The sequence below is a fragment of the Corvus cornix genome, chromosome 20, assembly GCF_000738735.6.
Source record: "Corvus cornix cornix isolate S_Up_H32 chromosome 20, ASM73873v5, whole genome shotgun sequence".
Lineage (NCBI taxonomy): Eukaryota > Metazoa > Chordata > Aves > Passeriformes > Corvidae > Corvus > Corvus cornix.
In genome coordinates this window covers 6,408,549-6,432,219 of record NC_046349.1, presented here as the reverse complement: position 1 = coordinate 6,432,219, position 23,671 = coordinate 6,408,549, and the positions used below count along the sequence as shown (strand labels likewise).

Below are 23,671 nucleotides of genomic sequence, written 5' to 3'. Positions count from 1 at the left end.
GCACTTGCGACCTGGGCGAACTCTGCCTCCTTCGGGTTTAGAACACCCAGATGCCTTCAATAACGGCATGCTGGGGCACATTTGCTCGGGCAGGCGGTCTGCGGCCGCTTCCCCGAGCAGGGCAGTGCGTGCCTTTGGCCGGGAGAGCGCAGGGCTAGGGCGGCAGCGGCGATGGCGAGCGGAGCCGGGCCTAGCGCGCCGGCCTGCTCCGAGCCCGGGATGGCTCCTGCTCCCGGAGCCGCACAAAGATAATCGCTCAGGAAGTGTCTCAGCCAATCCCCTGGCGCTTTACATGCGGATTTGCCGGGGCAGCCAATCCGGGGGCGGCTTTCATGGGGAAGACAGATCATCAAGCCCAAGTGCCAAGCCCTCCCTGCCCGAGTACTGAGAGTCTGTCCTCCATGTTTTATAAGTATTGACATAACACTGTGTTAACAATGCATCCACAGAGGTAAGCCTTGCTTTTTACATTGCTTTTTCTCTAAGACCTATGAGTTGTGGGTTGAGAGTGTGATTCTCTGTGATTTCTCGTGCAAAACTCACACCACAGCACTTATATTAAGTTGGAACTGTTTAAATTTGCTTTCTTGGGTCACATGGTTAGTAGCCATTAGCCACAGCTTTATTTTACAGTCTGGCAAAGCCTTGGCATGCCTACTTCTTCACAGGAGGATGGTGTTTTTAGAGTTTATCAAGATCCTGGTATTCCAAAGGAGGTTTCTGTCTCTGAGCAGTTTGCCAGCACTATTGTCTGTTGTGTCACATGCCTGCTGGAGAGAAAATGGAAGCTAGGGAGCAGATGCATTTAACTGCCCTACAGGGAGTCAAGCAGGGATAATGGCAGACAGAAGAACAGGCAAGTTTACCTTTCTAAACAGTGAATGGAACAGCTAAGATAAGTTATCTCTGAGAAAATATGGGATTTTTTAAAACCTAGACATCAGCAAAAAGTGCTAATGGCAGATTGTAGATATTGGGCCTAGGTGGTGGTGTGCTGTTGCATCATGTTTTTTATGCAGGTTATCTTAACTTAAAATGATTATTGAACCTTTTTTCTTGCAGGAATAATTAATACAACGCTTTTCTCTTTCTGAGGGACAATGTATGGTTAATATTTCGTTCCTTTAAAAGGGAGTTTTTATGCTGCAGATTTTGGAAGTGGGGTGCTGCCCAGTAAAACGCAGCAGTGCATCTGTTTACAAATCTGATGCTTTATGGAAAATGTTTTTGAACTGTTAGCTTTCTTGTTTTGCATAGTTCAAATAAACTAATGTAACTTTTATCTGTGCCTTTTTGTTTTACATTGTATCAGACACAGTTCTGTGTTGTGGAGTCCAGAAGATATAAAATCATGTGTGGTTCATGACAGTAGTACATGTTATTCTTTCTTAGGTTTTTTTTTTTCTTTTATTTTTTTTAACGTTTGGTTTAATGCTACGTAATTATTTCAAGAAATTCCTTTTTGATCAATTCCCAAATCTGCCAGCCTGTTGTATCTTCTTAACTGGGAAAATGAGATGGGTGCTTGAACAGTTGGTAAGTAAGCAGCATGCTGCTCTCTGAACATTTTTAATAGTTTTCCAAACATTTTGTTTTTACTGGGTCAGTTAGTGCAGTAGATGAAGTGATGTTAGTGGTTAGTCATATAAAAGATCAGATTTGCTTAGCATCCATTTTAAGGGACTTGTAAGCTGCTCTGTTTGAATGCACTGTTTTTCTGATAATTTGTCTCTAAATTTTGAAGCTTGTACTTCCTGTTTACCTCAGGCCAGTGAAAAATATTCTACTTGCTGCTTGTTCATAGATCATTAATTACCATGTTTGCAGGGTAAAGCGCGTTTTCACTGTTCTTGGGCTTTTCGGGTGTGATGAAAGTGCTAGTGCTCAGCAATGAAGTGACCTTATGAAGTAAAGTAAATAACACTTAATGAGCATATGTTTCTGATACTATACAAAGTGTAACCTCAGACAAACTTGCTTGGTTTATACCTAATTTAGAAACATTTTGTGCTCTTTATAAAGATTTTAATTGTAGCGCCTGCATGCTTGTTTGAACAAGCTGTTTTTCAGTGATCACCAGGGCTGTTACAAAAGCAGAGGAAGGATGCTCTTTTATGCTTTTTATGTAATTTTTGCACTTGTTTTAACAGTCCATACACATTCATTATTTTAGGAAAGAACTGAAAGCTAGTGTGGCTTTGCAAATGACTGTGCTGAGGCACAGTGCATGCAAACTTTCATAGACCCTTGCCATGTATTTGGTAATGTTCTTTAACATAGCAATTTACCTCTGGTTACTTGTTTACCCGTGTGAGTATCTTACTTTGAATATCTCACTTTGGTTAAAAGCTTTCCTCTCTCTCCCCCCCCACCCCCCCCCAATCCCCTAGGATTAGATTATAAGAATGTCTAGTTCAATTTGAATCCTGAAATACTGCTGGGGTACCACTGAATTTCATGCTATAGTATTTTTGTATGCAATTTTAATGCATTTTTCAGCATACATGAAAGTGCTGACACAGCTAAGAAGTTATTCTGGTTTTTGTTCTTCAGTTGCTAAAAAACATAAATTACATTTGGACACAATTTTCCGTATAGTAGTTTATACATGTTAGCAGTTTACTTTCAGCCTTTAAGAGTGAACAACATAATATTTGTTTAATACGAGGAAGCAGGGGTAAGTGATCTGCAATCAGAAAGCTTGTATTAAAATGGCTCCCACAGGTTTTGTTAGACCAGGATCTGTTTCAAATCTGCACCTCCAGACACGCTGCTGACAGTGAAGTGCATTTGTGTGAGCTGCCCTCGTGCGTATAATGAAACGGAGCATCGTGAGTCTGTTAAAGTTCACTATTTTCAATCACTTGAGTATAATTCTTTTATAGTTCACAAAAAACAAATGTCTGCATTGCAGCAAGATGTCTGAGGCAAGGTAGAGACAGCAGCGTTGTGCCTCGGCTCAGCCCAATGGCGCTGCTCCGCCAGCGCCGGAGCCAATTGCCGCAGCAGGCAGGTTAAAGATTGACAATTGCAGTGGCAAGGCTGAGAAAGGCCTTCTGGAAATTTCTGCCATCTTTGTTCCATCTAAGTAAAGTAAATTCAGCCAAGCTGAAGAATTTCATATATATACATTTTTGGTGCTTTGTCACTCACTTCCCTAGGTTGCATAATAAGCAGCACTCTACTGTTTTTTCTGTTCAGGACAGATGGAATGTGGGGTTTTGTTTAAGTGACAGATGCAGGGAAAAAGCACGTATGCTTTCTCCCCAAGATTTTGCTGGCCTGGATCTTGTTACTATCACAATTAGACAGGACATGTATGAAGCAATGCAGCTGAGGTTTATTCAGCTTGGAGCAAATGGCCATTATTCTGATTATAACTAGCAGTTAATCGTATAATTGCACTGTAAGTTTTCTGGCTACTAGAGAGTAATTTGAATTGCCCAGGATGAATATGATTAGCCATTATTATTTAGTGCCAACATCCAGTTACTTTTGTAATTAACTGGACAAAGAATGGAGTGGGGGGGAAAACAAAGGAGTGATCTGGATTATAAATCATGCTGAAAACAGTAGCTTTTTAAAAGCTGCATGCCTTTTTCATTCTTTGCAGGCAAACTGTTTTACTTGGAAGCTAAATAGTGCTAGGGAAAAGCTGAGTAATTCCTTTAAACAAATGACTCTACTTAACATATTGGGAATGAAAAAAATGCAGAGTATAAACCACTCCAAATGTAACAGTCACCCCCCCTCACAGTAGGTAGGAGTATTGAAATGTAGCAGAAAACCTACATTGCTACTAAGGGAGCATGTAATAAAAGGAACTTCATGCTCAAAAAGCATAAATAGATAGATTACATTACAAATTTAGCCCTTCATATCAGTGTCCACAGACTTCAACTGGCTCATCTTCCTGAGCTGTCTTCCATTTTGTGATATCACTTTTGCTTGAGATTTTTGTTGTTGTTTTGTTTCTGGTTTTGTTGGTTTGTTTCTCCTGTTTTGCTTTGTTTTCCAGTGTATTGTGTTGTATCACTTTTCAGCTACTGGCCCTGTGGATCCAGTAGCTGAAAAGTGATAGGTTGTGGTCAGTTTTCCGTAGTGGTGGTAGTACTCCAGCATAATTGGTTAAAGGGAGATAAATCTCAGTAAAGGGTCTCTTCTCTGTCTGGAATTCAGGGTATTAATTTGAATTTCCTAAAAATCTTGAAAGTTGAACAAAACCTTTGCCCATGTAAGATGGAGTAGACAGCAATTTTCAGATTTTGTTATTTGTGGATCCCCAGTATTTTTCCCATGGGCACATGAATCCCATTAGAGTGACTTTAAGCCTGTTAGACTAGGTTTGATTTACTTGGTTATTGTCTGAAACCCCTTTGTGCACAGTACAGCTGGCTTTGAGGGGTCTGCAGACTGGAAACCATCATAGTAGGCCATCAAGCTTGGCCCTTTAAATTGTATTTAGAAAGTATTTAAAATACATTTGTTAATAAATATGACTTGTGTTCATGGGCTAAAGACTAATTTAGCCGTAGCTACATAGGAAGTGAGTTTCATGTATTTGTCATTCTTATTTTAACCCTTTATTGCCCATTGTCAGAGCATCTGTGTTTCACACAGTGAGATTAAAACCATGCTGTAACAGGATGTTAACATTCCTAATTCAGCTAATATAAACCTTTACTTTCAAGCATGATTGTTCTCAAATTATATTTTTAGCATCTGAAATCTGTAGCTATTTGGTTGCCTTGCTTGGGCCTCAGCTGTATAGTTTATAGACTTAAAGATGACTGTGTAACACCAAGGATCCCCCTCCCTCCCCTGATTTTTCTCTTTTGTGCAGCTATTTTGAATGGACACTGAATAAGAGTAAGGTTTTAAAAAGAACCGAAATGTTCTTTAAATGAAAAATGGAGTTACTTTGCTTGTTATCACAGGTAACCAGCTTAAACATTGCTGTACATAGATAGCTGAACGTGCCTTTTGTGTATGTTAATTACTTAATACAAAGTGTTATTTATTTAATACACATGGAGCATTTTGCAGGGAATTCTGTGAAAGGAAATGTTAAATACGAGGTGCTCACACTGGAGGGTGAAGCTAAAATTGAGTGATTTCCTTAGTAACCTGTGACTTCACAAATCTCCCTATCTTGTGCCTTTTTAGTTAAACGTTCAGATGTCAGGTGTCCTTTGGTCCTTCTTTACCATTTCTGATATTTAGATGCTGGCTTTGGATCTTGCCCTGCTGTGTAAACAGGAGCTGCTGGTATTGAACAAAGTGCTACCATTTTAGCTCCAGAGCAGGAGTGAGGCAGTGCAGTGCTGGCAGACGCCATTTTAAGAGCCCTGCATAAATAGCATAGCTACCGATGAGTAAGAGACTGTTATAGGTGAGTGCTCATACAAAGCTGCTATTTATTCAGCAATGGCATGCAAATAGTGGTTTTTGTTTTAAAATTTTTATTGAATGCAGTTTTTTGAAATCCTTATTTAGAATTGCTGCTCACAAATGTGATGCATGAGAGGCAGGAATTGTCTTAAAGATGAAATTCAGTTTTAGTGCTTATAGTCTTTAATCATTTTTTTTTTGTTTTGTTTTCTGTTAATTAAAAGGAAAAATGAATTCCAGAAATATGTAGTTCTTGATCTGAAATTCGTGTGTTATTCCCTAATGTAGATCTAGATTGTGTATGTGGGCATTAGCTGTTTCGAGTGGTTTTCCATATCTGTCAGTTTTTCTTGGTTAAATGTCAAGGTGCAGTAGTTCATCTGCAACTTTTAATTGCTCTTTGTAGTTACTATGGGTTAAAACATCTTTAAATATTCTTGTATATGTACATTTTCTCAGGTAAGTACTACTATTAGTAAAGGAATGATTTTCATAAACAGAAAAGTCAGTATATAATTTAGGGATGTGAAATTTGAAAACCTGAATTTTGTATTAAAAAAAACCCACCCTCTCTTCAGTTTGGTAGAGAACATATTTAAAAATAAGGCAGCTAAGTTATGTTTTCATTTTTACCTAAGTACCAATAAATCTTGTATGTTTGCAATCCTTATTTTTTTTTCTTTCTGTGCCCAACTCTCCCCAAAGGAATAACCTCCACCCCTTCTACCCTCATTCAAGCATGCTAAACTAGTTTGTATGAAACAAATTAGCTTAACATTTTAGAAAACAAACTTTTGCTGTTGTTGTTGCAAGTTTTGTCAATATGAGTAGGGAAGTTTTAAATGATTAATTGGTGTTCTGGTCATTTGACAGGGAAACTGGCAGAGATTAAATTTCAGTTGTGTTCTTAAAATGTGTTCCTCTGTGTTCATTCATCTTAATGAGGAAATAAGAGTAGCTTTCAGAATCACATAAACTATTTGTTGTATTCATTTAGGTACTTAATTGAGTATTTTCCAGTATCATTTCTGATCTGCAGCCTCAGAGCATCCCATTCATACATGCATGACAGTAATACATGCTGGCTGAAATAGCTGCTCTGAGCCCTGCAAAAATGAATTCTCAAAGTAAACCTCTCTAGAACAGTCTACTTGACCACACAATTATTGTTTCCATGGAACTAGATACTTACTTTTAATTATTTTGCTGCTGGTCTTAATTTTCCTTTTATTTTGCTGTGGGTAATAGTAAGGTAACTGATTAAGAACCTGTTGTTCTTGAATTATTTAATTGGAAATCTTTTACTAATATCTGCATTTGGAAGTTTGTGGTTTACAAAGCATTTTAAAGAATATTCCTTGTATTGATGGAGGGTATAAAGGTAAAAAGATGTCAGCTTTAGAAAAGTTACTGTAAACTTGCTGTGAATTGCTGGTATGTATTTAAAGGCTTGAATCTCAAAGATGACCACTACAGTCACCACTGTCAACATTCAAACAATGTCATGTTGTGGAAGTCATTATTATACATTACAGCAAATAAAGCAGCGGGAGATGCTTTTGAGGAGCTGTGAATGTTCAGTATCGTTTATGGTTATGTCTAACACACTTTTATTTAACTGTTCCTCACCAACATTGGGATATTTTTTTTTCAGAACAATCTCTGTAGTTTTCTTGTATGCTTATATGTTTGTGCCTTTAAAAATTAATTAATTGCAGAGAATATGGAGATGCCTCTGTTCCTCTGAGGCTCAGGTTTCATAGTCTTGTAGGTAATTCCTGGATTTTGTGTGAGTGATGCACTGTGTGCACGTGTGTATAGGGAATGTGCTCCTCCATTGCTAAGGAAAGTGGAGAACCTTGGGATCAAGTGGAGAATGCATTTTTGACTGCTTATTTATACTTAAAGTCTTTGGGAAGGCTGCTTTCAGGCATCTGTTACGTGATGTTTGCATCCCTGCCCATGGCAGCAGTTTGGAACTAGATCATCTTTAAGGTCCTGTCCAATGCAAGCCGTTCTATGATTCTTTGTATCAAGATTTTGCAAGATACTTTGTTCCCCTTACAGGTGTTTCTGAAGAATCGTTTTTTTGTTTATAGAAGTATTGCAAGAACACTTAAAAGAGTGATGGAGGAAACTGACTCAGTTTCCTAAATTAAGCTCCTTATACGAGTGGGACAGATTCTGAGCTGAAAAACCCTTCTATGCTGTTAGTAATAGGTAGGAGTCTTGCCCTGTAACCCCCTGCAGTGCTGTGTTTGGGCCCAGGGGCACAGAACATCCTCAGTCAGCCTGTGGCTTCTCCTGGTGCTTTGGTCAGGGAAGTGGGAACAGTTCCTGCTATGGCGTTGCTGTATTGATCCCTCACTCCCATTTCTCAGCCAGGATTCATGCACAGCTCTCTGGGTTGTAATACTGATTTGTACCAACTACGGTATCTTTCATATTGGATCATGTTCCCCTGAGGCTGTGAGTTGAACAAAGTGACCTGATGGATTTGGATGAGTCTAGAATTTTATGATTGCTTTAATGTAACTTAAATGTGAGCTGCTGCTAAAAGGGTGGTGCCCTTTTCTCCCTGTGTGGTTCTCCCATTTTCTGCATGTCCAGCTGCACAGTGAGTTACATTCCAGAACTGATTCGGATAAAATGGACATGGTTTCTGGAACAAGTTAAGGATTGGGGAAACCATTCCTTTTACTACCCTATGTAAAATGAGCATTAGTGTTCAACCTGAGTCTTGTAAAGCCTTGTATGTCCCAGTCTGTGTCTGGAACTGGGTCTATATTTTAGAGGCAGGTAATGTGCACATGCCAGATTACTTCAGTCTTACAGAATTGCTGGGCATGAATACATATTGATCTGTATGCATTATTGATTATATATACATGATGTTTTAAAAATATGGGGTTTGTTACAGTTTGCTGATATTGAAATAGGATTTTATAAAGAGGGAGGGGAAGAAAAAAAAACCCCGATGCACTATTGGAAGAGAACAATGAACCCATCCCATGAGCCCATCCCTTCCCTTTGCTTAGGAGAGGAATGGGCAAAGGCAAGTGGTGCATGAAATGTTTTGGTGTCTGCAGGCCACTGCCATCTCCTCTTTGCTGAGGCCCCTGGAAAAGGGTGTAACAAATGTGCAGGATAATTGATCTGCCCATGCATAGTAAATGTGTGAGCATTGTAGTGCTGTTGGCTGTGTTGCGCATTTAATCTGCCCATGCAAGATAAATCTGAGAAGCATTGTGTTACAGTCAACTGTGCTACACATTTGCCATAATTCTGGTCACATGGGTGCCTTGCCTTGCTCCTGAAAGATCAGAATAGTCCATGAGCTGGGAGGTAGATGCTGGTAGACTAGAACTCCCCTTCAGTGTTTTGTGACTTTAAAGAGCTTATTTTGTAAATTATTTCTATATCCAAATGACAAGCAATAATGATTTCTGGCATTCGTGGAACTTCTCAGCTTTGGGTTATCCGTATTGAGCTTGGTTGATTTGTATGTAAAATTTCTGCTGACATAACTGTACTGTTTAGGACTGGGAAAGGAATTGTAACCCAACTGCCCAGTAGCGGATAGTTGATTAGAAGTAGTTTTGTCAAATAACAGACTTAAAAATCCTTCTGCTGTTTAGTTTTACTTTGTTTAGGAATCTCTTTTAACTTACACCTGTAACAAAACTCCTGCTAATATAAACTGTTTGTCAGGCTGAAGAGTTCTCTGGTATAAATGTAACCAAGTCCTCACAGTTGTTTCCGAGCTCTGATGAGATGTTTCAGGCAGATTTATAGACAGCGGCTAAACCAAGGCTTCCAGCTGCCCTCTTGGCGCAGACATCCCTCCAGGGCAGTGGCTGGGCATACCCCACACTGTCCCTGGAGCTGGGGTGGCTGAATGGAACCTCAGCCCACTTCATAGCAGCAGAAATTCATAACCTGCCATATCAGTGCAAGCTGGTATCAGCAACAACTTCCATTAACAGACTGAGTGGTAAATCGTCCCTGTAGAGGAGAAGATCTACATCCCATGGCTGTTGTACTCTGGTGGTATTAATGGACACTGCAATACCTGCCTGAGGCTCAAGAATGCCATTTGTCTATCCTTTTGAATTTGAGTTTACTTCAACATGGTGTATTTTCTTTTACCTTTCGTCTAGGATAGTCACATCTCCAAAACCGCTCTGTAACTCTGTGTTCATTCTTGTTAATTTTTCATCTCCCTTCCATCTTCTTTCCCCAAAGTGACTTAACTAGCCAAATTGATTGAGTTGTTTTCTTGAATGGCATCACTGTAAGAAAGTAGACCATCAGAAAGTCAGATGTAGTTTGTAATAATTTAATCCTTCCTGGAGCAAATGAAAACTGACTGTGTAAGATTGAATGGTAACAACTCTATACTGTATACTCTTTATGGTTAATAATTGGTGGAATTGTATTGCCAATAAATTATAAATATTCAGTTTTCTGTTATACAGTCCAGTTCCAAAATAATTAAAATTATTTATTTAATCGTTTTTGAAATTACATTTTACCTTCTAATTTTGCAAGTTGTTCTGTGTTGCTAAGTCTGTTACTTCAGCTAATCTGTTCACGAATGCTGATGAGCATTTAAATGTTGGCAGGCATCTGTCCCCGTGGTTTATCTGAGATTAGGAGCTGCAAGAAACAGAATTCCTGTTTGTCTGCCACATGCATACAATTCATACATACATTGCCATAATCTTCAGTACATGTTGCAAGACTGTCATTCGTACAAAAATGTAGCTTTTGTGCTTGGTACCTTGCAGCATATGTGTGTACCTGGATTGTTTCTCACTGTGTTTTGATCAATGTATGCTCTGGCAAACAGGAAACCTTTCATTCCATCAGAAATTTTAATGTAGTTGTGTTTGACAGTGTTGGGTTGCACGTGATGGATAGAAGTTAGTCATGGGAATAATACAGTCCATAAAGTATTCTAATTTCACCTTTTTGAATCCCGCAGCTTGGCTGAAGAGGAAATAAAGGCAGAGCAGGAGGTGGTGGAGGGGATGGACATCTCCACTCGATCCAAAGGTGAGTAAGAGGAATATCTCACTTAGGTTCTACAACACAATTATTTGTAAACCAGGATAGTGAAGCTGTGTCATCTACCATGAAGCTACTCTTTGAGTGGAGACTCAAGATTCACTGTATTTTTTGCAGTGACTACTGTATGTTAGGAAGTGTTTTAATTTTTGCTTGGTTTTCATTGTATGTCAAATCTACACACACAAATATTTCAGTGTTATTTCAGGTTTATGAATAACTTAGGTTAAATTATGAAAAAACAGCAACCTCTTGTATTATATCACTTATCATGGCATCCTTTAAAATAGTACTTCTAGATTTGCAAGACAGAAGAAAGTAGTAGTAGTAGTAGCAGCAAAAATATTAAGATAGTATTTCCTACAGTAATGAATTTTTTTTCTAAGAAAAAAGAATCACAGTAGCATTTCTGTTTCCACAGAAATTAATCCCCTGACCAGTATGTATTTCATGGACATTCATGCCTGTCCATCTCCTTTTGTACTTGCAACTGACTTTGCTGCTGAGTTTACTTGAAAGCCATTTCTGTAAAACAACAGCAATAGTTACTACCATCCTTTTAAAGTTCTGGCACATATCCAGTTACTCTTCACATTCCTACGGCAGGGCTCACAAATCTAATTAACTCAGAATGTGCAGGTGGGATTGTCTTGAAAGCATGGCACAGATCATCTGCATGTTTTTTAATGAGGAAGCTTGGCTGGATAACATAAAATTGGATTCAGGTCTTATTTGTACTTACAGTAAATTTCTTGTTTCAGTTCTCATGGTGTGGTTAGGTGAGGTAGTACATGTGATCTGACACCTCAGAAGAGATACACTTGCTCCTTTTGTCCCTTCTCCTTGTCTTTTTCTCCCTTCTCTCCTTCTGTATGTTAGTCTGCACCACTGGACTGCTTTCAACATTTACTTGTCTCTGTATTTCAGTTTTCTAAGCCAGCAGAAAGTAAATGTTTTTGTTGCTTTAATGATTGCTACTGACTAGGGTAAGCTCCCAGCTCTGCACTCCACCACTTACTTCCTTTGTGTTGCTTGTCACATCCCAGCCACTTGAACTTTCTAACCAACTTGAAAACTGAAGCATTTTTCTGCTGTTGTAGTGACCAGTTTGTTCATGAAAGAGTTTGATAACATAAGAACTTGGTATAAGAGACAAATGGGGTTAGTAGATACATCTAGCTGCCCGTGAAATCTCATCTTTATTTCTGCTTAGAAACACTGGCCCACTTACTAGTACTAATAAGAGTTTTGCTTGCCTCAAGTGAGCTAAACCATTACTTTTGTCACTCTGACATCATTAATGTCTAAAAGACACTTAAAAATCTGATATCTACTTATGTAGATGTTTATGTTTTAGTTCTGGTGCTTTGATTAGCCACAAACAGGTGTATGCACCATACAAAGTAAGTTTGCATTTCCTCATGGTAGTTCTAGTGCTGCCCTGACCTTAAGATATGCTGTTTCAATGAATTAAGCCCACAGGAAACTCTTTACTTTTTATTTGGTAAGGTTAAGATGAAGTTTCTTAGGACAGTGAGCTGATTTAATATAATGGTTATTGAAAGGGTCAGTCTTTCATCTCCCAACCTTCTCACACATGTGATCTTGCAGCTTGTGTTGTGGGCTCTTAACAATTAGAACTGGTCAGTTCACAGGGATTTAACCTGGCAGAAAGAGACTCAGGTTTTCATACTGTTTACTGTTGCAACTCCTTGAACCAGCTGATGACAAAGCCAGTCTCACCATGCACCACCAGGTGCTGGTTTAGGTTGACCCAAGCTGACATTGTGTGGAAGTCACTGGTCTATGCATAGAAGGACTCTTAGTGCTTTAAATACCAGTGGGAGTGATGTAAATGGCATTTCTGTATCACCATAGTAGAGATAAAACTTAGCAAGGGTTAAATCACTTTAATAATAAGGGAATTGGTATTTATTTAACTAGATACTGATTTGCTTTAGTTGGTTTGTTAAATTTTACATGTATGTAGATAAAACCCCTGCTAGCACCACTCTAAGGACAAGAATAACAACTACCCACCCCAATCCCTTACAGGCTTGCGTTTTTTCCAGTGAAGAATGTAGGATATAAAGAACTCTTTAGACTTACCTGTAAACCATTTCTCTTTGTTGTGTACCCAGCCTAATCTGTGAATTAGTGATAGAACTTTATAATAGTTGAATATGTCGTTTTTCACAGAAAATAAAAGAATCATAAATGTCATCTCCAGGAGCTGGCCACATTACAGGCCAGGTGTAATGAATCATTCTGGACTCCTGTTACTTGGATTGAAACAAGCTTCTCTGATAGTTCAGTGCAGTGTTGCTGCAGCAGAGAAGTCACAAACCAGAATTTCAAAGCTGTTACTCTGCTCTGTGCAAGGCAGAAAAAGTGCAGCAAAGTTCTCAACTGGTGGGATGGTGGCAGCAATGTCTCCACTTGTAGCAATTAGCTTGTGCAGAGTTTTGCTTTGTGTGTTTTAAAAAGGATATAGATGAGGAAGTTGACCCTATCTAGGCAAACCTGGAGGGGAGCACACAGCTCTTTGTGCTTTGTTTGGGTTTTTTGATGTGTGAGAAGCTTGTGCAGGACATCGATCTGTGGCACTGTGTAACTTCAGACTTCACCTAGAGCAGCGGATGTGCTGCAAGTCTGTAACCTACTTGCCCTGCTACAGTTTGTACAGCTCGTGAGGCTGTGTCTAAAGAAAGTTGTAGGGAAATAAATTTAATTGCTTTAAAACCAATTAGCCTGTTGCAGACATCTTCATGAACATTCTTGTTTTGGTGTAAGCAGTTTAATTGCTATAATTCAATTCCAGTTCAGTTTAAGCTAAACTAAACCATGCATTGTTTAATCTGTAACACGGGTCTTAACACAGCCTTTGAATTGGTCTAAGTAACGTGGTGGTTTCAAAGCAGCCTAAGCTGGTCAAACTGCTCAATGCAGCAGTTTCATCCACTTCCTTCCATACCTAAGCTGGCAGGAAACTAACTGAACCATAAAACATGAACAGTTTTCTACTTGCTCAGTGTGCTGAAACAGCTTGGTGGACTGCCAGAACTGGTGTAAGAGACAAGGCAGGAATACAGCAGTTGGGTGCAGGAAGTGTGGAGCTTTGTTAGCAAGCATTTAGACAGGGCTAAGCTGGAGTGAAACCAAGAACTTAAAGCCATCACTGACACTTCTTACTTCATATTGTGCTAGATAAAGCGAGTCTGTAGCTGGGGTCAGGGCTATGGAGTCCTACATGTTCAGCTGCATTTCTCTACCCTTCTCCTTTGCTGGCTGTAATGCTTTTGCTGTTGCACAGTCAGCTGTGTCAAGCAGCTGATCTAGCAGAAAATTGTTCATTTTTTGTAGTACTAGATTCTGCCTGCATCATGAACTGATTAACACTACTGTTACACGCAAGTGCCTGTCTCCAAAAAGTTGTGGGGACAGATACCTGGTAAGATGGGAAAAGGGGAAGAGGAGTAGTGTTACTCTAGAAGTTATAATTTAGATCTGTTTATAAGATGTGCATGTGCAGCCTTGTTAAAGACAAGGTTTTAAAATACACTGCTCTTTTGATGAGAGCAAGAAAGCATAAGGCATCTGAGAACTGGAAATGGGAAGTGACAGCTTAAAGAGAATGCAGAGTCCAAAAACATAAAATGGAGTGAACAGGGGATTGCTCTTCAGTGAAGGAGAGAGGCTGTGGATTAGATGATCGTATTTTCTCCTTTGCATATGATACATTAACATGTCCAGCAGAAACATCTTGTTATATTTCTGTTCCAGCCTTATGGACTACTTTTTAACCTTGTTTATTAAAGATTTCAAGATGGGGCTTGCAAGATCTGTGGATAAATGTCTAAGCATTTCCAGGTTGTGGTTCCAGAGCAAAAGTTGTCTTTGCTTGTACTTGTTCTCTTTGGACAGAATGAACTATCCACTGGGTGTTTTCTTCCTATTAACCTGGAAGAATTTTTTTTTTTTTTTTTTAAATCCTTTCTGCTAGTTTAACTTAGCTGCCAACAGCAGCAAGCTGTGATGGTAGATGCACTTCCATGTAGGTTTTCCTGTATTTCAGCTGGTACTGGAACTATTGCCTGTTTAGTGCCCAGTCAAAAGGAGATCTTTAACTCTCTTTTTGCCATCATCAGTCAGACATGTCTTCCATTGCCTTTGCATCTATGGTGGCTCTTAGGACTTAGGTGGAGAGGTTTCTACCTGCTTTTCTCACTGAACCAAATTACTGGGGAGTTGAGCAGATGTTGGGCATTGCTGGGAGCAGCCCTGCCCCAGTAGGGACAGCTGGTCATTAGATGGTCTTAGCTTGGCATAAAATCATATACTGAGGCCTTACTGCTTAATGGGGAGAATTCTGACGTTTACAGGTTAGGGGTTTTTTTCAGGTTTGTGTTAAAAGGCTTTGGTCTTAGGAGCTCCTCTCGGTGGTAAAATGTTCAGATACTATGAATATAAACACGAAAATGACTAATTAAATGGAATTCCCAGAATGCATGATATATTTTGTAACAGTTTCATAATAGTGCATCTCTGTCAGCTTTCTTTGTAGTGATACCAAGTATTTAATCACACAGAGATGAGATTCTTACTCCAGTGTGAAACTGAGACTCCTGCAGGGAACAGAAGTGCAGCCCTGGGCTTCTGTCTCTAGTGCAGAGCCCTTGTTATCAGCAATCCCACCTTAGGAAGGCCTTGGGACAGCAAGTCCCCCACAGCCAGGCTCCAGCTTATCCTTGCCTTTCAGCTCTTACCTTGCAAGTTGTTGGGAAGTGTTTCCTTTTCTTTACCTCCCAAAGTCCTACAGTGAAGAAGCACCTAACAGTGTCTTTTTCTACTTGTGTAAAACTGAAATGTGGCAGGAGTTCATCAGAATTTACACAACCATGGCTGACCTCTGTTATTTATTACATTAAGCAACTGGATTGGGTTAATTACATTGGTTTAAATTTCTGGAATGTAAACAGGGCTTTAGCGGTTGATGGCAATTGCATCATGTTTCAAAATTCTGGCAGAAAATTAAAATTCCTCAAAGCTGAGTGTAAGTTCTAACAGATTTATCCATGATTTTATTAAGTTTTTAAGATAAATACCCTTGCTGAAATATTACAGGTAATGGATTTGAAAAATCAGAAGTCTTTTAACAACCATTCAGGATAATAAATTTGACTGGGAGGCTTCACAGTGCTGGAATTCATCTAAATTATTAATTGAAACCTGTTCTATCAAATGGGAGAAGTTAGTATTGCTACATTTGCTTGCAGATTTCTTCATTGATTACACTCCATGCCGTTTAAAGTACAGGCGCTCAGAGATTTTGAGGAGGAAAGAGAGACACAATAGTCTAGGTGGTTTTGGTCTTCTTCCTTCTAAAGGCATAGATACCCATTTCTGGGGGGTAATGACAGCTTAAGCAATCTTCAGTCACTTTTTTTCTTGTACCTTCTCTCACACTGCCTTCTTAAAGCTGTTTCTTAAATCCATCAAATTAATTCATCAAGAAACTGTTTTCAATAAATTTTTGTTCTTCTGTTACATTTTATTGAATTTGATTCCTTGATTTGGTTCACCAAATGTTGGCAGAGCTGTTTGTGCCATAATAAAAGGCATGGCATGGCATTGGGAATTAACGTTAACAGAAGTAGCCTTGGGCTGGTTCTGTTTAAGTGACACTTCCGAGTGTCTGACTTACATGGAGCAATTAATTGTGTTTCTAGTTGGAAACGTTATTCAGAATTTTGCATATTTGACCCACTTGCATTGAGATATCAAAAACCTACTTAGGTCGCAGAAAACCCATTGGTGTAACTAAGTCTCAGTTTACTGATATTTCCTAGGAGGCTAAAATAATGCTTTCACTGAAAAAATACATTGATGTTTCTGGCTCCTGGAAAACCAAAATGACTGCTAATCTTACTATCTTTATCACAAATCATACTGAAAAGCTTTTTTAATTACTTTTTTTTGTTGTTACTGTCTTTCTTAGTTTCCCTCTTCTCACTTTCTGAAAATTCCCGGAACAGAAAAGTTTTTTTCTCCAAGCAGTAAACAGCTCATTTTTCATAGAATTTATATCTACAGTTTAAGAAAATTAGGTACAGAATAGGAATAAATAATACTCCTTATGAAAGTAAACTTGATATAGTTAAATTTTTTTTTTAATTGTCTGCATTTTGTTTTGAAATGCTAAACTTTTCTTCCCATCCACGCAAACTCAAAGAAGGATAGTTCTTCACTCACAGCAAAAGATTTTGTCCTGAGATTTCCACACTTTTTGGGAAGGCTCTTGTTTTATTTGCCTAACTTTTTTGTGAGGTTGAATTTGAAAATGATGGTCTCTTGTAATTCTGATTTACTCAGGCTTTTCTCATTTGCCTTGCTATCCGTTGCATTGAGGATGGAAGGCTAAGGCAACATATCCTGGTCTAAGTCAGCCCTGCCACACCAGCATCCCTCCTTCACGCCAGCCACATTTGCATCCTTTTCCCTTACACTGGCACTTTCAACTCTGGGACTTGCTACTCTGCTGATTTAACTGAAATTAAATTTTGAGGTTTTTGTTGATTTAAGCCGTATCAGTTTTCCAAACTGTCTTGCTTCCTGGGTGAATAAACCACAGTGCTAGAGAAAGAAAAAAGGAACAAATTTTATTTGCGCAAGGGTGCTGTGAAGCCTTGACTTAGGTGTGGATTTCAGCTCCCATTAAGGCTTTATTGATAGAGAAAATAATCTAAATATAGGAGATGGCTAGAAATACATGTGTAGACATGATTTCATTGTTGTTTTAGTCTGGAATTGCTTTGATTGTGTTTAGCTTAAGTTTTTAAACTAAAAAAACAACAAAATTTATTTTGAAAGGAAGAAGGCCATAAGGAGGTGTCACTGGCAGTCTTTGGCACTGAGCAGTTTATGCTGTGTTCTTACAGTAAGGCATGTTGATGTTGCTTGTTTTCAAGAAGAAAAGCAAGGAAAACAACATCCTACTTTTACAGGTTTTCTGAGTTGGCACCTGCTTCTATTGAGAAAAGTGAGACTTCTCAGTTGTCAGGAATCACTGCTATGGAGTGTTTACAGAGCAGCACTTTGCAATACACAGAGTATAAAAATATTTGGTTGTGGTCTGTACTCCATATGCTGCAGCAAGATAAGATCCCTGATATAAATAATATACTTTTGTTTGTTTTTATATATTTTTTAAGCTAAACTGTAGTAAGTCATTGCTGTAGTTGTCTGCTTACAAAGTGCATTGCCATCACATAAAATTGGACTTACAAAATAGTCATAAAGTGTGAAATGAAATTGCTTTAGGGTTTAAGTATGCCTTAGTCTGTCCCCTGGGAGCAATGGTTACTAATCCTTTAGTCATGTGATGGCATACAGAAGCAAAGATTTAAGCTTCAGGTGAAACTCAGGTTAGCTTGTTGTTCCCCAATGAATGGTTTGCAAGAGCACTCAGAGGTGCTTATTGTCAACCTTGACAACATCACAGACCAATTAATACTAACCTAGTGATGTAAAACCAGGTAACTTTTAATGAGAGTTAAAAAAGTTATTTCAAGTGTCCATTTTTTCACTTGAGCTGGAAGCACATTTTTTAAATGGCGCTAAGAAAGCAAAATCACACAAACCCCCAAGAAATAAGTAAACTAAAGTCGCTTGGCAAAATTAATATTTTTCGTACAATTGATTTATCAATGAGAAGTTTGGTTCAGGTTGATGTGCTCAGTGTGTGATGGGAGTTCAGTAGGAGCAGGGGGATTGCAGGATCCCATGCTAAATGGTGACCAGCTGGCGTGGTGAGATGCTTCCTAAGGTGAGACCATTCTTACTCACGAAACACTATTTGAAAAACATTTGCTTATCACAGAAGAGATCACAGAAATTTTGGCTGTTCCCTTTTGAAGCAGAAACTTGAGTCCACCTCTTAAGTAACTGTTCTAGTCACCAAGTTATTCAGAGCTTAAATTTGGTCTCTTTTGTTCTTTCCCCCCAGATTTGTTTCACTTTTTTCAAATAACACTACACTGGGGAAATGATTCAAAATTAAAAATTAACTGTCCTTCTGACAGGCTGTTTCAACAGGGATCAGTTTCTTGATCTGGTTCACAGTTCAGCTACAGGAACTCTGCTCACACAGCTGGGAGAGCCAGGGAGGGAGAAGCAGCAGTTTGTGCTAAACAGGGTATTCCCATTGAAAGAAATTCGCACAAAATGCAATTTTTATTATAATTAGAATTGGAAGCTATAGCTCAAACAGTTTAAGTAGGTGCTACCATTCTTTTGTTACTTCAACTGAATTAAAAGATTGTTCATATTATTAGGTCCCTCACAGACTGGCAAATTGGCAGCATACCAAGGTAAAGACACTGGCCTATTCCACAAGCACAGCTAAATCTGAAAGAATATGCCTGTGCATTGCTGTTTTCCTGTCTATTCCTTAATTTTTCCAGTTACATCCTACATTGCCTCAAGAAAACCTCTGTGCATTTGAATAACTTGCCAGTTAAAAAAAAAAAAGGAAGTGTATTTCAGGTCAGTTTTTGTATGTTGTCTATGAGTCACCACTAGTTGATTTGAAAATCCCCAGTACACTCAGGCTTCTTGAACCAAGGAGGAAAATTACATCACTTTAAGTAGTTTTTGAAATTACTTAACCAAACATACATGTTTGTGTGACCATTTCATAAGATTGGTATTGAATCAGCACCTTTTCTGCTGAATTGTAGCTTGGATTTGGCTGTGACTGAATAGTCATTCAGTTCTGGTTTAATTAATAACAGTTTAATCCTTTTCCTGACCCCAAATCAGTTAGTTTAGGAAAGGAACAACATTTAAAAGTGAAAAGCATCCCATTATGGAACTTTGCAGCTGATTTTCATACTTAGAGCTGAGACATAATGTGCAGTGTCACAATCAGCTTCTTTGTAAACCCCACAGTCTGAGTCTGAAGAGCTGAAAGGAAACTGATGTGCTCCACTGGTGGCAGTTTTGTGCCTGGAAGTAAGAAATGAAAGCCAAAGGGCAGAAAATTCTACTGTCCATTTACCCTCCTGGTTTAAGGTGTGCCTGCATAGGGACAATCTAGAAATAAAAGCCTAAGTCTCTTCAGGGAGTTATGGGGATGGCTTTATTTGCTGGTGAGAAACTTGGCCTAGAGATCCCGTTGAGGATATTGTTTGCAAATTATAATAAAGAAACAAAGACTTAATGTGATGATGGGAAGATGAGAAAAGACATGGTGTGGTGCTGTTTTTTGTGGATCTCACTGAATGCAAACAGTTCCCATGCTGAATAAGCTCCATTTTACAGTCATGAAAAAAATAGCATTGGTTTTAGGTTTGATCATTTTTTTAGTTGTGGGCTTTGGTTTAGCTGACACTGATGCTGCAGTTTCTTCCAGGATAGCTGGATTAGCACAGCTCTCTTGGGATATATGAAGCATATCCCAGCCCAAGGAGTTCTTCTGCCACCTTCTGTGCATAATCAGCTGAACTGACAAACCCTCTGAGTCTCCTGTCAGCACACTTGTACTGTGTTGGGATTTTATTGTCATAATTGCTTAAGGAGGGGAGGAAGCAGACACTATTTTTCACACACATAGGTGGCACAGCAGTTCTTTGTACTGTCATCAATCTAAATTTGGGGCTAAATGGAGCAGGAGGCAGATTTGCTTGAATCCAAACAGAGCAAGTAACAATAATGGCCTCAGACACATTGTATTGATTGATTCCAGTCAAGGCATGTCAGCAGATAACTGGTGCTAAATGCTGCCCATAGGTGTAAAAGGGGAGGGGTTTGTGGGAAGGGAAAGAAGTCACATGTCTTAGTGTCAAAGCTCAACACGTAAGTTTTTTTTTTTTTAAACCAGCTTTACTACCTTTCACCAAAATTTTATAACTTATGTCAACAGAAGAGTTTCTCAGAGAGCTGACACCTTATGTCTGCTGGGCAGCACTGCTGAAGTTGCTGTGCCTACAGAACTAGTGGGAGACACTTCTAGAATTGTTGAAATTCCAGATGTTGTTAGCCTGGTGTAGCTATTCTAGATTAGTAAAATGCAGGATGGGCAAACGCTCCTACATTTGTTGTCTCTCTTTCAGTTACATGTCCTTCCATTGATATTTTCATGTGGTTTTCGTATTTATTTAAAGTTTCCCTAAATGTTATCTTGACACATGTTAACCAAGCTTTTGGTCAATCAGAAGTCACCATATAGCACCATATTTTCCATTGATTTGTGTAGAAAGTAGCCAAAACCACTGGGTTGTTTTTTTTTTTTTGGGGGGGGGGGGGTGGTTCAGTTGTTTCTCTTGTGATATTGTTGAATACTGATCCCTGTGGTTCTATCTATAGTTTTGTTTTGTTGTATGGATTAAAAGCTTAAGGAAAAATTAAACTTGTTGACCCAACTCTAATGAAATTTCACTTGTGTTTTGTCAGAATCATATCAGTGTTCTTTGATTGCCCTTTACAGCTGATTGTGTACTTGTTTCTTTTGAAAAATATCAGTAAGTTCTTTTTAATTGAGCTGAACATTTCATATTCATTAGGGATCACTGAAATTTTGTTCTGAGAGAATGAAGTTGCAAATGCTCTTATTTTAAAAAGATGAAATAAAAATCTTTGAAGAGTGTGAGTGACAAACCATAACCTTGTTGGAATGTTTTTCATCAATTAGAAGTCTTTAACCATGTTGCTTGTATCTGTTACAGATCCTGGCTCTGCTGAACGCACAGCACAAAAACGGAAATTTCCCAGTCCCCCACATTCCTCCAATGGCCACTCACCTCAAGATGCATCAACAAGTCCTATAAAAAAGAAAAAGAAACCTGGTCTATTGAACAGTAATAATAAAGAGCAGGTAAGAGAAGTCATGGTTTTATTGTGCTGGAATATGAAACAGTAGAGGATGTAGAGACAGCTGATCAGAAGCTCAGTCTTCTTTAAAGAAGCTCCATTTTTGTACTCTTAAGGAATGGATATTAATTTTTGAATGCAGTGGGGGTAGGAGTTGGTATTATAATTTCCATTTGAATGCTCTTTGATTATTGTTTTACATCTGTTGAAAAAGACCACCTGTGTCCTGTTTAGTGACTTCATAAAGGTAATAAGATGTGTAACAAATAAATGCAATTTGGAACAGAATTACTATGAATAATTACAGTAATGAATAATGACAATAATAAAACCAACAATAGCTGGTTTTTAAAATTAAAACCATTAACAGGAAATGTTCAGTAGTGTGATACCCTAGATTAGAAAGATCTCATAATGTCAGTGGAAGTTCCTCATCTGCTTGCAGTCCTTTCCTACTGTCCATTAGTCAGCTCCATCCTTGGTACTCTGTGGATTTCCTCCCCTTCCTTAAAATTTCCAGGCAATGTACACTCCTACCAAACTAGTAAAATCAAAAGGTCACACTGACTTCTCTGTCTTTATGCTTGTAACCTTATTTTTACTGTCTTCTGAATGCTGAATTGATAGCATGTTGTCCTTCTTAGAAGAACTTGACTCCACAAGAGTTTGACCTTTTCGGATTCATTGTATGATGCACATGAAAAAATTACATGAATTGTATTAAATAGCAAATGCTGTAAAGCATCTGCATCATCTTGGAGGAGATTACATGAAAGCAGTCTTCAGCTTTACTGAAATTACTTCACACCTGATGTACTGATGACATGTCTGTGTATTTTTCCAAGTGCTTTTTTGTGTCATGGGGTTTTTTGCCAGTATTATATAAACACAGGATTAAGTTCTGAGTGTTCAAAGCTCTTTCTCCTCGCATAAGAGTATCTACATTATCCTGGTACAATTGCACTGGTAAAGAGAGAAAATTAAATTCCCACTCACTGCAGTTGTCCTGGAACAAAGGCTGTGAATAAATCAGGTCTTAAAACCCAGTGTCAATTGTATTTTATTTCAGGATAATCAGGAGGTGCAACTGTATCATGTGGAGGTGCCCTGGGGTCAGTTTGGCTTTTGCTGAGCTTCACTGCAGCTTGGGTTTATTCCTTTATATCTTGGACATTTTCTGGGCAGATGTTGCCCCACTGAAGTCTGAGCTTGTAACTCTTCAGTGCAGAGATAATTTTGCAAACAGTGGAATTGAATCCTTGGGTATTAATTTCCACTTTTTCTTCCTGCATTTAAAAATATATGTGAAAACACAGTTGCAGTTGTTGAACTTGATAAATTCCCCTTGGTAAATACTTTTCTGTTTTCCAGGTGTCTCAGACCTGAAATGTACAGGATAGAATAAAGTTGTGTATCTAATGAAGAAAACCTATCAGACTTGCTTATTTTGCTGTGTTTATTACAAGTTAGCAAGAAAATATAATCTATTTAGTTCTGTTTAGCTTTTACAAGTTGCTTTTCATTTAATGTTGTCTTGCATGTCAAATTTGAAGTGGGCATGCCTGAAGATTGTTGTGTCTAAATAGGTTCAAACTCTGCTCTATGTGGTAGTGGGAGTTAATTTAAAGATTATTTTAGTGCTGAGTAGATGTGAGCTGAACATACAGGTTCTAGTTTTGTTTGAAGTATGATGTAGCTGATAGCTGTGGTTCTGATTGACTGATAAATCTGTTTTGAGGTATGACAACCTCCCTGGAAATGTCTAACTTAATATTCTACATTACAAAATGCTTTATAATACATGAACATTTCAAGATAACATTGCTAAAATTATAGTTGCATGAAGCTTTGTATTACATATTGTGGGTGCAGTAACAGATCTTCAGAATTGTGCCATCAGGTATTTAAAGTGCTGAAAATCAAGCAAAGAATTAAAGAATTGTAGAACTAAGGTGAAAAATCAGAAACTTCTGACAGTTGGTCAGTTATAATGTAATTGAAGTAGTCAGCTTGTTTTACTACTAGTTTCAATATTAATTTAAACTGAATATAAATAGTGATCTTTTTCTCCCCAAAACAGCACTCTAATACTGTTTGTTTTCTTCAGTTTTCTGTGTCATTCTACAGGTCTTAATAACTTCATTAAAGCCTTTAAAACAGCTACCATCTAGTTGAGCTTGAACTTAATAACTGTTAAAATTTTAACTCCTAAAGCATATTACTCTGTCTAGGACAAGTGAAACGGTCCCTTGATGCAGTTGAATCATTCATTTTCAGTCTTTTAGTTTTCTTCTTTGGGTTTCTTTTGAGTCTGTGAACCCTTTTTTGTTTTGTTTCTTAA

General features: G+C 38.4%; 1 protein-coding gene across 6 annotated transcripts in view; it reads left to right on the top strand.

Moving 5' to 3' along the window:
- The first annotated feature begins 348 nt into the window (after window positions 1-348).
- ZMYND8 (zinc finger MYND-type containing 8) overlaps window positions 349-23,671 on the top strand; it is a 49,824-nt gene continuing 26,501 nt past the window's right edge. For 3 of the 6 annotated variants that reach the window (XM_010396985.4, XM_010396981.4, XM_010396986.4), the window contains exons 1-3: window positions 349-451; window positions 10,379-10,449; window positions 21,186-21,334. In XM_010396985.4, coding sequence (XP_010395287.2) covers window positions 438-451; window positions 10,379-10,449; window positions 21,186-21,334 — 234 coding nt within the window. In that variant the 5' untranslated portion in view covers window positions 349-437. Of the gene's footprint in view, window positions 452-648; window positions 857-1,360; window positions 1,537-5,292; window positions 5,393-10,378; window positions 10,450-21,185; window positions 21,335-23,671 lie in introns of those variants that run through there. The other 3 variants (XM_010396982.4, XM_010396984.4, XM_010396983.4) reach the window with 3 other exon arrangements.